The sequence below is a fragment of the Anabas testudineus genome, chromosome 23 (assembly GCF_900324465.2).
Source record: "Anabas testudineus chromosome 23, fAnaTes1.2, whole genome shotgun sequence".
Taxonomy (NCBI): Eukaryota; Metazoa; Chordata; class Actinopteri; order Anabantiformes; family Anabantidae; genus Anabas; species Anabas testudineus.
The window spans coordinates 15302253-15317666 of NC_046631.1; the positions used below are offsets into that span (position 1 = coordinate 15302253).

The window sequence follows — 15414 nt, forward strand, 5'->3', positions numbered from 1 at the left end:
ACATGTTTCCTCCTAACTTCAACCTTCAAACTTTTCTGTGTTTCTCCACATACAGTCAGATATATATTTTCTTGTATTTTGAATTCAGCGTTGTTTTCCACAAACCTAATCGTGCTAAAATTTTTATAACTTTTTGTAAGGTGTTCTGTGTTTCCCCACCCCTCCACGTCGCGGAACTAATGTTTTTGCCTGTGTTTCCTACCGGGACACGATCGTGGTTGTACGCGGGAAGCCTGTGAGATGGCGGTCGACACTCAGACCGTTTAGGACTGATCCGGATCCGCCGTGTTGGGGAAATTTCTGGCTTTTCTCATCCCTGCTTCTGATTCGAGTAATGGAAGGTGGAAAACCGAGCCTGGCTCTGGTCTATCAGGCGGTCCAGGCCTTGTACCATGACCCGAACCCAGCCGGGAAGGAACGAGCCTCGGTGTGGCTCGGAGAGCTCCAGAGATCGGTAAGAAAATGGGAGAGGCCGGGGAGGCAGAGCGGGGAACCGGCGACTCGGAGGGACCAGAGGGACGGACGTGATTTTAATGTGGTTTGTCGAGAGTGGGTTTTAACAGTTTACCTGTTTAAAAGAGACCAGGTGACATGAAGTGCGCAGTCTCAGATGACCCACTGGTTCCTGTTAGCATCACAGCTACGCTATCTCAATGAATGGATCAAAACACAGTGTTAGCCTCACGTTGGCTTCATTAGTTTCCTGCGTTCATTGGCAGTTGAACAGAAACACCGATTTTCATTGAAGCCTGTTTTTTCTTTAAGAATAAAATGTGTGTTTGTGACCGAGGTTCTGTGCTTTAGTCTCAGAGGAGTGGGCAGGCCCGGTCTGCTAGCCTTGCTAGCTCTGTTAGCATGCTAGCATGACCAAGTTTAACTTCTGGCTTTATGTAACCAGCTAAACTTGTTAAACTAGCTAAACTTTGTGACTATTTGGTCATGTCTATGTGTGCTTGATGTGCCGGACCTCCCACACCAAATTCCGTTCAAAATGTGACAAATTATCTGCAACGGTTGTTTACAATCACAGCCTGATGTGGACCAGGTTTTAAATGTGGCCCCCTGTTTCGGCTTCTCTTTCTCTTTTGGTTTAGAGTCACTGTTTTCATTTTATGCTTTTTGTGTTTTTATCAATCAATTGATTTTCAGTCTCTGGTGACAGAACCAGATCAGTGTAGACCAATACCACCTAGGGCTCAGAGTTCACGTGCTGAGAATCAGGTTTCGTACACTGCTGAAACTTTTGATTTTTCCTTCAGTTTCTATTGTGATGACCAGTAGTTAGTGGAAACATAAAGCCAGACCTTGATCGGCTGTTTGAAGACATCTCTGCGTTGGAACTCTAAAAATGTTATCTTATTATTATTTTATCTTTGATCAGACTTTCAGGACGAGATGCCAAAATAGTTTTTTGTTGTCTTTCCAGTATCCACAGTTGTGGATGAGCTGTGAGGAGACAGCTTTCAGACAGAGGCTTAACAACACTGAGCTCATTAAAAGATACTAAAATGGTTTCTGAAATGGATCTTCTTCAAGCAGAAGAAATAAACATGATGTCTCCACAGAAGCCAGAAAAACCCTGGACCAGGGCCAGTTCTGGATGTAGCTGTGTTAAAATAATTATTATGACATTCAGCAGGATCAGCTTGTGATGGTTTCTATGATCATTGACGCCTCAAGTTCATGTTTCCTGAGGAAAGGTGTCAGATTCAGACAGGTATTGTGAGATCACTTCCTGTCCTGTATTACAGATGTATGCGTGGGAGATCTCAGATCAGCTGTTGCAGCTCAAACAGGATGTGGAGTCCTGTTATTTTGCTGCTCAGACCATGAAGGTGAAGATCCAGACCTCGTTCTACGAGCTCCCACCTGAGACCCACAATGCTCTTAGAGACTCCTTGCTGACCCACATCCAGAACCTCAAAGACCTGTCCCCCATCATTGTCACACAGGTAACAGTGAGCACCAGTTGAGTTCACTAAACTGAGTTTAGTGAGTAAAAAAGTATCTGGGACCTAGAAATGCATTATTACCTCAAATAATTTAAACAAGTGTAACTGGCTTTATTCTCCTGTCACAGAGATGATATCATGTTATCATAGTATGAAGAAAAAGAAACAGCCTGTTTCGTTTCAATAAAGAAAGTTGTTCTCAGTTGTCTCTGAGATCTGTAGTTTCATGAACCAAATGATCGTTCTGAAAACAACTGAAATATAAACTTGGCTGTGTTATTTTGGTTCTCTTTTAATGTCAAGGAAATTGGGATCCCCCCCTCCAAAGTTGTAAAATCATGATCAGCAGCAGCATCAGTTCTTTCCTGAACTAAAACATTTGTCTGCCCCTTTAGTTTTTATTCTGTTCTTCCCCTTCTGTTTGTTGATGATCTCAGACAAAGTTTCAGCCGAAAAAAAATCAATCAACCATACAGTAAAACAGAGATTGTCTCTAACCCATGACAAAGTCAGAAAAGTTTTATTTTGTTTAAATAATATAATAGTTTCTTCACTTAAGTTTTTATCATTTCACTGATCTGTCTCCTCTCAGCTGGCATTGGCGATCGCAGACCTCGCTCTGCAGATGGCTTCATGGAAAGGATGTGTTCACACTCTAATAGAAAAGTAGGAATTCACATCATCACATGAAAATTTAAATCAAACTCAACATAAAAACAAGATGTATCCTCTCTCCATTCTGGCTCACCTGTCCATGACTCTCTCTGCCCCCTTATCAGATACAACAATGACATTAGCTCGATGCCGTTCCTCATTGAGATCCTCACGGTTCTGCCGGAAGAGGTTCACAGCCGGTCTCTGAGGATCGGAGCCAATCGGAGGACGGAGATCATCGAGGATCTGGCCTTTTACTCCAGCACTGTGGTCACGCTGTTGGTCAGTTCTGTGAAATATATCAAATATATTTAGATTAACGTATAATGTGTCTTTTACTCTGTTTCAGTTTCTGCTCTTCTGTCTTCATGTCCTCCTGTCTGTTCCCTGTTGTCAACCTCAGTATGGACTGTTCTGTTTTGTCTTTTACTGCTATGTTATTTTGCTGTGTAGGAAACATTCACATCAGACAGTAAGAGTCTCTGTGTGGCATGAAGCTGGTTTTGAGTCTAAACACCACAAATCTATCAGAACAATGTCAACAACCAAACCAGCACACATTAGACGATGACTGATCATTGTATTTGACTTCTCTTATGATTGCTCTGACTTATAATTGTGTTTGTTTCAGACGACGTGTGTGGAGAAGACGGGCAATGATGAAAAGATGTTCATCAAAGTTTTTCGGTGTCTGGGCAGCTGGTTCAACCTAGGAGTTCTCGACAGTAACTTCATGGCCAGTAACCAGCTGCTCATAGTCCTCTTCCAAGTCCTGGTGAGAATCTGATCCTGTTTACAGTCAGGACAGGGTGCTTCAGAAGTTAAAATGTTAAACACTAAGATACATTACAGCACAGGAAAAAAAAATCTGATCCAGAAACAGACCTACTGTATGCTGAAACAACAGTTGATTTTCTATCATGTCCTTCTGGCTTCACAGCAGAGAGACGAAACCCCCACCAATCTTCACGAGGCGGCGTCAGACTGCGTCTGCTCGGCTCTCTACGCCATAGAAAATGTAGACACCAACATGGCACTAGCTCTGCACCTCTTCCAGGGTGTCCTGACGCTGGAAACGGCTTATCACATGGCTGTAGCCCGAGAAGACCTTGATAAGTGAGGGCTCACAGAAAACTGGTTCTGATTGTTCACTGGACAAGTTATATTGTTCAGGGTACACTCAGTTTGTTTCATTTGTGTCTTTAGAGTGCTGAACTACTGCAGGATCTTCACCGAACTCTGTGAGACCTTTTTAGAGACAACTGTCAGAAGTCCAGGCCAGGGTATGGGAGACCTGAGGACTCTGGAGCTGCTGCTGATCTGTGCAGGACACCCCCAATATGAGGTACGGAAATAACCATAATTCTTTATTTCTGCATATGTGTAAAGAAAACGTAAGTGAATCCGTACCTTCAGGAACAGGTACAGGCATTAGTCCATTCCTCCTACAGAACAGCTTTAGCTCAGGGATTTTGGTTGGTTTTTCACTCAGAGTTCACAGCTTCATCAGTGATGACGAGTCGTTCTGGTCCAGAGGCAGCAAAGCAGGTCCAGATCATGACACTGCTGCCACTTTCAGAAACCCCCCGTGTTTGATCCATGAATCAAACCTGTGTTGTCAACATCAGACTTTGAATGTGAAGACCCAGGCTTCTTGTCTTTAAATGAGACAGGACCCCCCAGACTCATACTGATCCTCATCACAATGGCTAATCTAATTTAACCTTAAAATGAATCCTAGAGGTCCACACATATTTTTCACAGTAAATAAATGAATTGGTGTAATGTTTTCGTTTCACTGGGTTAACCGTGTTCCCCTTATCCAGTTTTATGACCTGAGTGAGAATCCAATCATGAGTTAGGTCATAATTATATGACCTCTATTATATAATTAATAGAGATTTAGACTAAATGTTATGTAAAACTTTCACTTTCAGGCATCACTGTACAGTACATGGTAAAACAATAACCACAACTCCTTTTGTCTTTTGATGTGGTCTTATCCAGGTTGTGGAGATTTCCTTTAACTTCTGGTACCGCCTTGGAGAGCACCTGTATAAAATTAACGATGCAGCTCTTCACAGCATCTTCAGACCCTACATACAGAGACTACTGCACTGTTTGGCCCGACACTGTCAGCTTGATCCAGATCATGTAAGCGCTAAAGATGCACTGCGGTTGCAGAGAGAATAATCACTCACAGCCAAACACAGACACAACATGTCGTCACATGGCAGTTCTTAATTGTGAAGCCACAAAGCTTGTAATTAGGCAATGAAGAAGGAATCTCCAAAGTACAAAAAAAGTACCAATACTGCACTTTATTTTTACTTAAAGGTACTTTTAGGTACCGTATTTTCCGCACTATGAGGCGCACCCAAGAGCCTTCAATTTTCTCAAAAGCCGACAGTGCGCCTTATATATGGATCAATATTGAGCGGCAACAGGTCTTGCAACTGCGGTAAGCAGCCGCCGACTCCATTTTCCCTCGTAGAAGAAGTAGCGCGCGGTGCATGCTGGGATATATGACTGCGCGAAGCGTGCCGTTTCATTTCCATTTGTGTGTTTGTGCAAAAACCCCAAAATGGCTCCTATTAAGAGACACGCTTGCCACACAGAGTTTAAACTCAAGGCGATCAGTCACGCAGTAGAACACGGGAATAGACCAGCAGCGAGAGAATTTAACATTACATTACTACATTTTATCCTATCTTTTCTTTATGTAACTGAAAGAAACTAAATTAACAAATAATACACATCGTTACACATTTCGTGTGTTACACTCGCACACGCTAGCTTGACTTGAATGAAGCTAATTACAATAACGCGCACACGTAATTTATCACATGTAACAGGTAACAACTAACATACTTCTAATGACAATAAACATGTTAATACTTACAAAGACAAATGCTTTCCAAGGCACAAACGTATAAAGCACACTCAGCATAAACATGAACCAGTTCGTTTTACTGTGAAAATTAGCTTAATTTACCGACGGAGGAAATACGTCAAAGCTGTACTATTGAACAGAGAGTGGAAAGAGCGCTCACTCTGCAACTAATTATTTTAACAAAGATCAACTAAAATACACAACTCTCACTCTGACAAATTTTAAGAACAATACTATAATACTTTTTAGCTGCCTTTGTCACAACTTTTGACCGACCTATCTGACTGTTTTGTCTACATTCCCTTTAGCGCAGCTCCATCTAACGTTGCATAACGTAAAGCCAGCCTCTACTGTAGCGTCTATTCTATGCGCCTTATAATGTGGTGCGCCTTATATATGAAAGAAGATTTAAAATAGGCCATTCATTGAAGGTGCGCCTTATAATGCGGTGCGCCTTATAGTGCGGAAAATACGGTATATAAAAAAGTGAGTGAGTTATTTAAAGATCATTTTTAAAATTACAATAAACTTCTAAAAAATAAAATTACAAAAATGTTTGTGTGCTATCAATAATAGAAAGGTAATTGAGCAGATCACAAAAAAATCTCCATAAACCCTGAAAGGATCTACATAGATCCACTTGAGTTTGATGAATCCTGAAAATCTGAACTTCATTAGTCAGACATGTTGACTGTAGTTTGGGTTCATAATGCTTATATTTATTGTTTCCGTATGTTCTTTGACAGGAGGGAATCCCAGAGGACACAGATGATTTTGGCGAGTTCAGGATGAGAGTTTCTGACCTTGTTAAAGATGTAATTTTCCTTGTTGGATCCATGGAGTGTTTCTCTCAGGTAACTTTAGTTTCTCATCCACATTGTATCACAAACTATAGCTGTTATTTCTCACCATAAAATGTCTCTGTTTTTCCTCTGTTCTCAGTTATATTCTACGTTAAAAGAGGGGAACCCTCCCTGGGAAGTGACCGAGGCTGTTCTCTTCATTATGGCTTCAATTGCAAAAAGTGTGGACCCGTGAGTATCTAAAGCTTTATATTCGGAGAAAACATAATGAAGCGTAAAGACACCTGTTGAAGTCAGTCTTAAAGTCTATTTTTCTCTATTTTTAGTTAAATTCTCATCTCTCAAAGATGGATGATGTGTTTTGTTTAATTCACAGAGAGAACAATCCGACTCTGTCTGAGGTTTTGCAGCAGGTGGTTTTACTCCCAGAAAATGTCCACATGGCCGTTCGATACACAAGCATCGAACTAGTCGGAGAGATGAGCGACGTTGTGGACAGAAACCCAAGATTCCTTGGTACGAGGATGTGTGATGTTATAACTAAGAGAAATAAATCTGCTGTTTCCTCAAAGGTTTAACAAGCACAAAGGGTTAACAGTCAGGTGTGTAGTCAGGATACTGCTCAGGTAGACAGGTAATTAAACACCTGTTTGTCATGAGAGAAAGCTTTGCGTGTCTGGCCTTTATTTTGTTAACATGTGTGCTTCCTGTCAGATCCGGTCCTGAACTACCTGATGAAGGGACTCAGAGAGAAACCTCTGGCATCAGCAGCTGCAAAGGCGATCCACAACATCTGTTCCGTCTGCAGAGACCACATGGCTCAACATTTTCAGGGGCTGCTGGACATTGCTCGCTCCCTTGATTCTTTTGCCCTGAGCACTGAAGCTGCTGTAGGGCTGCTCAAAGGTTTGTACACCTGTAGTATACTTGCAGTGACATAGTCAGGTCACTACACCTGCTGTTGCCTGTGGTATAAGCTGAAGCATGTGAGACAAGATGAGGTTATTTAGTCAAGAAGCTGTGTTCCCAACTGTTCCCAATTTATTTTGATAGGTCAAACTATGGTGTTCACATGTGTCATAGTGATATCGCAGTGTGTTTATTTACCTTACAGGTACGGCTCTGGTCCTGGCTCGTCTGCCGCTGGAGAAAATTGCTGAGTGTCTCAGTGACCTTTGTGCTGTTCAGGTTTTGGCTCTAAAAAAGGTAAATCACAAGTTGATCGGAGTGTGGTTAGCATGTTTTGGCGTTTTTGTGTGTCAGTTAGTTTGCAGTATTTGTTTTGTTGTTTGTAAAAACAGCTAAGTTAAAATAATCAGAATTTTTAATAGAGATTGTTTGTTTCAGCTTCTGGCTGAAGAATCCACCAACGGGAAATCAGCTGATCCGACCGTGTGGCTTGACAGACTGGCAGTTATCTTCAGGTGAATTTACCTGCTTATTTACCTGTATTCAAACTTGATTTAAATCAACAAACAGGACAATGCTCATACAGTTTGTTTCTGCCTCAGACACACTAACCCCATCGTGGAGAACGGGCAGACTCACCCCTGTCAGAAAGTCATCCAGGAGGTAACTTATCTGGTCTCACCTGTGGTTAGCCTGAAAGAACCATTTCCATAATCACACATACAGTCTTTTATTAATCACCTCATGAAGTGGAAACAGATCTTCCTAGAGCACTTTACTTTAAAGTTTCTTCTTGGCTTAGATATTTTGCCTTGTACCTCGCTTATAAGTTTTCTGCCAAATAACAAAATGTAAATGTAAAAGGTAATAAATAACCTTAATCATGTGAGTCACCTGCAGATTTGACGATTACCTGTGTCATGTGACTCATCTGTAGATTTGGCCTGTGCTGTCAGAGACTCTGAACACTCATCAGGCTGATAACAGGATTGTGGAGCGATGCTGTCGCTGTCTCAGGTTCGCTGTGCGATGTGTCGGGAAAGGCTCTGCCTCCCTGTTGCAGCCTCTTGTCACACAGGTAAGACCATGAATATGCACTGCTATGAACAAGTATTAGTATTCGATTACACAGTATTACACAAACATAATCTGAGTAAATAAAAACAAAAAAAACTAAATGTGGTTTTTAATAATGATGTAATTTATGAAGGGCAAAAAACTGTCCAAACCTGTCTGGCCCTTGTGAAAATGTAATTGCCCTATTTGTAAAATTAGGAATAAACAACGAACATTTTTTTTAAAGAGCTGAGTAAAATTTGTTGTGCCACACCCTGGCCTCATGAGTGCCAGATCTGCTGAATCAAGAAATCCCTAAAATAGAAGCTGTCTGACAAAGTGAAGCTAATGATCCTCAAAAAGCAACCGATTATGCTGTGATCTGAAGAAAATCAAGAAACAAAATAACTGACACGAATCAGTCTGGAAAGGGTTACAAAACCATTTCTAAGGCTTTGGCACTCCAGGGAACCACAGTGAGAGCCATTATCCACAAATGGAGGAAACTTTGAACAGTGGTGAACCTTCCCAGGATTGGCCGGCCGACCAAAATTAGTCCAAGAGCACAGTAACAACTCATACAGGAGATAAAAAAAAAACCCAGAACAACATCGAAAGAACTGCAGGCCTCACTTGTCTTAGTTAAGGTCAGTGTTCATGATTCAGATTGGAATAAGACTGGTCACTTGGGTTATGCAGCAGGACAATAATACAATACTGTCTCAGTGCCATAAAACCACTGAGACAGCAAGTCCACCGCAGAAACCTTAAAAGCAAAATTAAGGTTAAATTCAGTTGAGATCCTGTGGCATGACCTTAAACGATCTCGAAAACCCTCCAATGTGGCTGAATGAAACGCAATCATTCAAGTCTACGACCCTGCTCGTCCACTGCGCTCGGCCAGTGTGCGGTATGGTGCTGGTGGTCAAGGAAAACTCTTCAGCTCAGTGATCCCACGATGGTGGAATGAGCTGCCAAACTCTGCACGCTCAGCCACCTCACTTTCAATATTAAAAAGACTGCTGAAAACAGAACTCTTCCGCATCTTCCTTTGCACTTAAAAAAGAAAACCCAAAAAACAACTTTCTATTCTCTTGTACTTGCATCTAATGAAACAGAAACACTTGTTAACAGCACTTTGCTTTGATTTTTTTCTCCTTGATTTAGATTTTTTGCTTGCCTTGTTCCTCACTTGTAAGTGGCTTTGGATAAAAGCGTCTGCCAAATGAATAAATGAATGAAACAATTCTGACAGAATTCCTCTACAGTGATGAGTTGACAATTGATGCTTGACTGCAGTTGAATCTGAATAATTCACTCATTTTTTTCATCAAGTTTGACAAATGTGCCAAAAAAAAAACAAAAAAAAAAAAAATCAGGATTGGGGCCAATATGTCTTCTCAGCATTGTGTTTTAAGAACTGGATACCAGATTGAAGGATAGCGCCCATTCAGTACTATAAAAGCTACTTAGTGGTGCATTGTCCAAAAAAATAAAAAGTCTTGATTCTTGAATTTGAGATTCACGCCTCTCAAATTCCTCAGATTATAATCACCCTTCCACGTATTTTGTACCCATAGAGCATGTGTACTAGAGCCTCTTGGCCCCCTACACACATTAATGGGGATAAAATAATTCAACAACTTCTCCCGACTAAATTAATCAAATTCTGTCACTGTCCAATGCTGAACCTGTGGGCTTTGGTGAGGGTTGCTCAATTCCAGCAGGTAGAAACAGAAAAACTTTTGTCCTGGAGTTAACTGACTCTTAGTGACCTTTAATTGTTCTGTTGATTACTTGTTGATTTCTTATTGACTGTTTATGCTCAGATGGTGAGTGTGTACCAGGTGTATCCACATTCCTGCTTCCTGTACCTGGGCAGCATTCTTGTGGATGAGTACGGGATGGAAGAGGGCTGCAGGCAGGGACTGCTTGACATGCTACAGGTACACAAACATCCAGAAATCAGATATCCTCATCTGTAGACCAAATAAACTCACCTGTAACCCTGAAGACGATGGCCTCTTCTTCCATCAGGCTCTGTGCATGCCAACCTTCCAGCTGCTGGAGCAACCGAATGGTTTGAGGAATCACCCCGACACCGTGGACGACCTGTTCAGACTGGCTACCAGGTGAGTCTGCCACTGCACCTGAGCAGATGCTGGTGAGTGATTCAGGAATATCCTGTCATGTCTTTCCTGTTCACCTTCCTGATGTTTACCTGTCTACCTGCTCAGGTTTGTCCAGAGGAGTCCTGTCACTTTACTCAGCAGCAGCATCATCGTTCACATTATTCAGTGTGCCATCGCTGCCACGTCGCTGGACCATCGAGATGCCAACTGCAGCGTCATGAAGTTTGTTCGAGACCTGGTCCACACAGGGGTCGCCAATGATGTGAGTGGAAAACCATAAAACCACTGAGACAGTTGAAATCACTGTTGTCAAATCTTTACTGTCCTCGCATTGTAACACAAATTAAATGTTGTTCCTGCAGCACGAGGAGGACTTTGAGGTGCGGAAGCAGCTGATTGGTCAGGCCATGGAGCAGCACGGGCAGCAGCTCATCACTCAGCTCATGCACTCGTGTTGTTTCTGTCTGCCTCAGTACACGTTGCCTGATGTTGCCGAGGTGCTCTGGGAGATCATGCTGTTCAACAGACCTGTGAGTGAACATCGACACAGGCACCTGTCACTTGTCTGTTCTCACCTGTATTTCTTCAGGTATAACGGTACTGTTGTCTGTTTGTTGCAGACGTTCTGTCGCTGGTTGGAAAACGCTCTGAAAGGTTTACCTAAAGAGACGTCGGGAGGAGCTGTGACCGTCACTCACAAACAGCTGACTGACTTCCACAAACAGGTCACCAGGTGAGTCGCCTGCAATAATAGCTACATAAGCAACAGGTGACTGTGATGAACATGAACATAACAGTTTATTTCTGGTCATTTGTATGGAAACCCAGGTGAACATTTTACCTCCTTTAAAAATGTGGCTTTTTTTGTTTGCTTTTTTGTTTTTTGCTTTCAGAAGAAGTCATCTCGGGGCACTTTACAGTGTTTACAGTTTAAGACTTTACAAAATATAGCTGTATAAAGAATTACCAACCCCACAGATGGGAGGAGCTCAGTGTATCAGTAGAGGTCCCCCAGCAGACTAACCTATAGCAGCAGAACTAAGAAATGGAAGAAGGCAGTTCTAGAGATTTCTTTTATACATCACCTTTTGTCAGGTGTTGATGACCACTCTCATTGGTGAACAGCAGGTCAAATGTGTAGGTTGTGCTGGGGTGTCCCTTCTTCCTGAAACATGAAGTTGTAGTTTTAATAACTAATTTCTTAAATGAAAAAAATCAACTCAAATCCCAAATATGTAAAATTCAAAGTTCTTCATGTGTCCCCTGATCGTCTGACCTACCTCCTACATCATATGTGTCAAACTAGAGGCCCGCGGGCCATATCCAGCCCGTAAAACAATTATATCCAGCCCGCGAGATCACTTACATTGATCTATTATTATTGTTATTAATGGCCCGGCGATATGAAGCACTGATAACACACAAACTACAGATCCCATAATGCAGCGAAACTACTGCTTTCCCAAATGATAGGTTGCCTGGGAACATTCCTGCGTCATTCAAGTCAAGCGTCTGTTACTGTCTGAAAGACTATTGTAAGGTCAAAGCTAGCACTTAACAATGGCAAAAAGAAAAGCTGATTCTGAAAACGGAGCCTTTTAAAACCGATGGGAGGCTGGGTATATGTTTATTGACATTGCCGCTAAACCCATGTCTCTTATTTGTGGAGCTAATTTGGCTGCAATTAAGGAATTTAATCTAAGACGGCACTTTGAGACAAAACATCAGGACAAGCTGAAAACCTGAATGCGGACCAGAAGCTACAGACAGTAGAAGAGTTAAAGAAGAATCTGACATTTCAGTAGATGTTTATATTTAAAGATATTTGAAGTTTAAGTTTATTTTTCTAAAATGGCCCAGGAGCAAAGAAAACTGAATGTTTTGATTTGTTTTTTTGTTTTTTTTTATGATTTGTTATTTTTATAGAGAGCAAAGTATTTTAAGTTATATAAAGTTTAAGTTTATTTACTGTGGAATAATATTCCTGTCTGTTTTCTTCCCTATTTATATTCAGAAAACATTTACTTTTAGTACGTTCAATAAATGTTTATCCTGTTCGGCCCGCTACCTAAAGTGTGCTTTGAGTTTTGGCCCCCGGTGCAATTGAGTTTGACACCACTGTCCTACATCCTCAAACGTCTGGGGTTGGGTGTTCAGCGACATGTGGAGGTGATGGTGAGGCATTAAGGGACACATGGAGGGGATGGTGAGGCGTTCAGGGACAAATGGAGCCGAAAGTTTGGGACTTACTGATTAATTGTTTCGCCTGAGGCATTCCCTGGTTTCTGTTGAGACTCGTCTGTCTGAATTTGGAACATAGAAAAACTGGAGTCCTCACAGCGAGTTCAGACTCGTCCTCATAAATGAGAGAACACTGGAGCTCTAAGAAGCCTCACCTGAGTTTACCTGAACACACTGAGCTGAACAAGGTTTTACTTTCTAACTTTGTAGCAGGTTTTCACCCGAAAATATAATATACAATAATACTGTATATTGTAATACACTGAACAATCGGCTTGAAACCAAATGTGCGTCAGAGAGGCCACAACAACATCAGATGTTTTACTAATGTGTTTTCTTTTTTGCAGTGCTGAAGAGTGTAAACAGGTGTGTTGGGCCATCAGAGAGTTCACCAGGCTGTTCCGATAGCTGCATAAAGCCAGGTAACGTGTTCAGACACCAGGTAACTGTAAAACAAGTTGTGTGAAATAGACAATTGCCAAGGTCAGTCTATGGGATATGTGTTGTAAAGTAATTTGTACTTTTGTTTCTCAGGTGAGATGTTTTGTTGACGTTCAGAGGAGGCAACGCTGCAGACGAGGATCAAAGGGACGATGAAGATGATGAAGATGGACGTTGAATGTGAAGCAGGACGATTCGCTCTGAAAGACTGACAGTGAGGACTGAGACCTCACTCCTGACCTCACTTGACCTCACCTTTCCTTACCTGAGGTCAGGGGGTCGGGGTTGGGTCCACTAGGTGGGTGGAGTCAGGACAGGTTCACTAAGTGGACTGATGTGGATCAGTTCTTCACTGGGATGATGTGCCTGGCAGCAGTTTTTAATAGAAGATTTATTTTGGACTCGTGATGTTTTCGTCCGTGCCATAAGGAGAGCCAAGAGATTTCCCATGATGCTCTTTGGCTGAGTGGCGGGTTTGACGTCACCTTTGACTTTTTTAACTTTGGTTGAATTTTAGTTGTTTTTCCACAGAGTGAGACAGAGTGGACTCTACTGAGACACCGTGATGGGGGATGTAGCCTCGTTGTAAACAATAAAACAACTGAAACAACTGACAGATTGGTGGTTATGGTTTGGTTTTGGTCCTGCTTTGATCGAGCTTATTTTGAAAGTTCCAGTCAGAGTGTTTGTTTGGGGACGTTACAGAGTCTCAAAAAGTCTGTCTCTGATTTTCTCTGTTCATCATTCAGAAAATGTAGAGTCTTGGGTCGAACAGTCCAAAACCCCCAAAGTTCAGTACAATCCAGGTATTGGGCATTATACTCTGGCCAACAGGTCTGCCTGTTTCAGGTCCGGGATCTGTATTTGGCATGTAGCCACTTTGACCTTGGGACCAGTTAAACTACCACAAACTGGATAAGAGATATTTGATCAGCTGTTGGTCACAAACCCCATTTGGGCTTTGTATGGACCAGATCTGGACAGGAGTGAGAGTCCACATTAGATTACATTACTTTTAATAAAATCTGGACTTTAAAGACCATCTCTAAAAAAACAGAACCGGCATAAGAAACTAGCTTCAAGTCTGAGTTCAGGTGTTTTATCTTTGCTCTGTGATCTAACACCATCTGATGAAGCAAACAGGCCTCTGGGTAGTGTGATGTCCTCACTACAAATAGGACCAACGTCTGGTTTCTCATTCTGTTTAGTGCCTGACACTGAGACCTGAACTAGAACCGATTTCATTATCCTGATCACGCACACTTGATTTTTAATGTCTTCTTCATTGCTCAACATTTAAAGGAATGTTGTGGCTATACCATGCTACTAGAACAGTGTTTTACAAAATAACCAAAGCACTTCAACTAAAAAACTTTAATTTCCAAAAAACACAATGAACAAAATTAGAGAACATCAGTGACTGTAGCATGAAGAAAGATTACGTTTTCTGAAGGTTACAACAGTCAATTATTAGTAGGACGTCTACAGGCCCTTCGAATGACTTCAGCACACCTGTGGCCACAGGACATCACTAGTTTCTCATACTGCCTCTGGAGTGATGTTGGTCTACTCTTCTTTCAGTCTCTTCCACAGTTCTCTGACTGTAGTGGGTTTCTTGGCCATAACATTGTTGCCAAGGATTTTCCAGAGCTTCAGGATCAGGACTCTGGGTTGGCCGTTTTATTATTTCAAGGTTTTCACTTTCAAGCAACTGCTTTACCCGTTTGGCTGTGTGACAGGGGGCAGTGTCCTGCATGGAAACTGTTGGCTGATAGGAAAGGAACTGCATGTGGCTCTGATAAACAATTGCAGTTTACTCTGCCTTGTAGTTGTGTAAGAGGTCCAGAAAACAGAAAACCTCCCCCAAACCACAACACTTCCTCCTTCACCTTACACTGAGTTCTTTATACACATTGGGTTCAGTTCCTTCCCCAGTTCAACGACGGAAATAATGTTTCCCATTGTACCCAAATAAATTACACTTGCTTTCATCACTAAAGTGAACTTTGGACCAACTCTCCTGTATCCACCCAATATGCTCATCAGCAAAGGTTAGTCCAGCCTTTAGATTCTTTCTGCTAATGAGAGGTTTAATCACTGCAGAGTGGGCTTCAGTTCAAATGCTCTTAAATGTTGAGACAGTGTACGACCAGCCTTCTTGGTGGACTTTGTGGAGTTTGTGATGCTGTAAAGATGCAATATTTTGGAAATCACAGATTTGGAATGACCAACTTCTCTTGCTATGGTTTGTAGGGTCATCTCGTTATCGTTAAATGGGGTTTGTCAGATAATTAAGGAAATTAGCACCAGGTGCTAAATTAATACCAATACCT

General features: G+C 41.8%; 1 protein-coding gene across 1 annotated transcript; it reads left to right on the forward strand.

The window, feature by feature from the left end:
- The first annotated feature begins 217 nt into the window (after nt 1-217).
- Nucleotides 218-13697, forward strand: tnpo3 (transportin 3). The gene is made up of 23 exons (XM_026363138.1): nt 218-454; nt 1752-1952; nt 2545-2618; nt 2732-2888; nt 3238-3381; nt 3547-3722; nt 3813-3951; nt 4614-4760; nt 6246-6353; nt 6442-6533; nt 6679-6818; nt 7017-7208; nt 7417-7508; nt 7650-7726; nt 7814-7874; nt 8149-8289; nt 10097-10213; nt 10305-10399; nt 10505-10661; nt 10762-10929; nt 11020-11132; nt 12988-13062; nt 13175-13697. Exons 1-22 carry the CDS (start codon nt 335-337, stop codon nt 13046-13048), a joined length of 2772 nt encoding a protein of 923 aa, XP_026218923.1. The 5' UTR covers nt 218-334; the 3' UTR covers nt 13049-13062; nt 13175-13697.
- The last annotated feature ends 1717 nt before the right edge of the window (nt 13698-15414 follow it).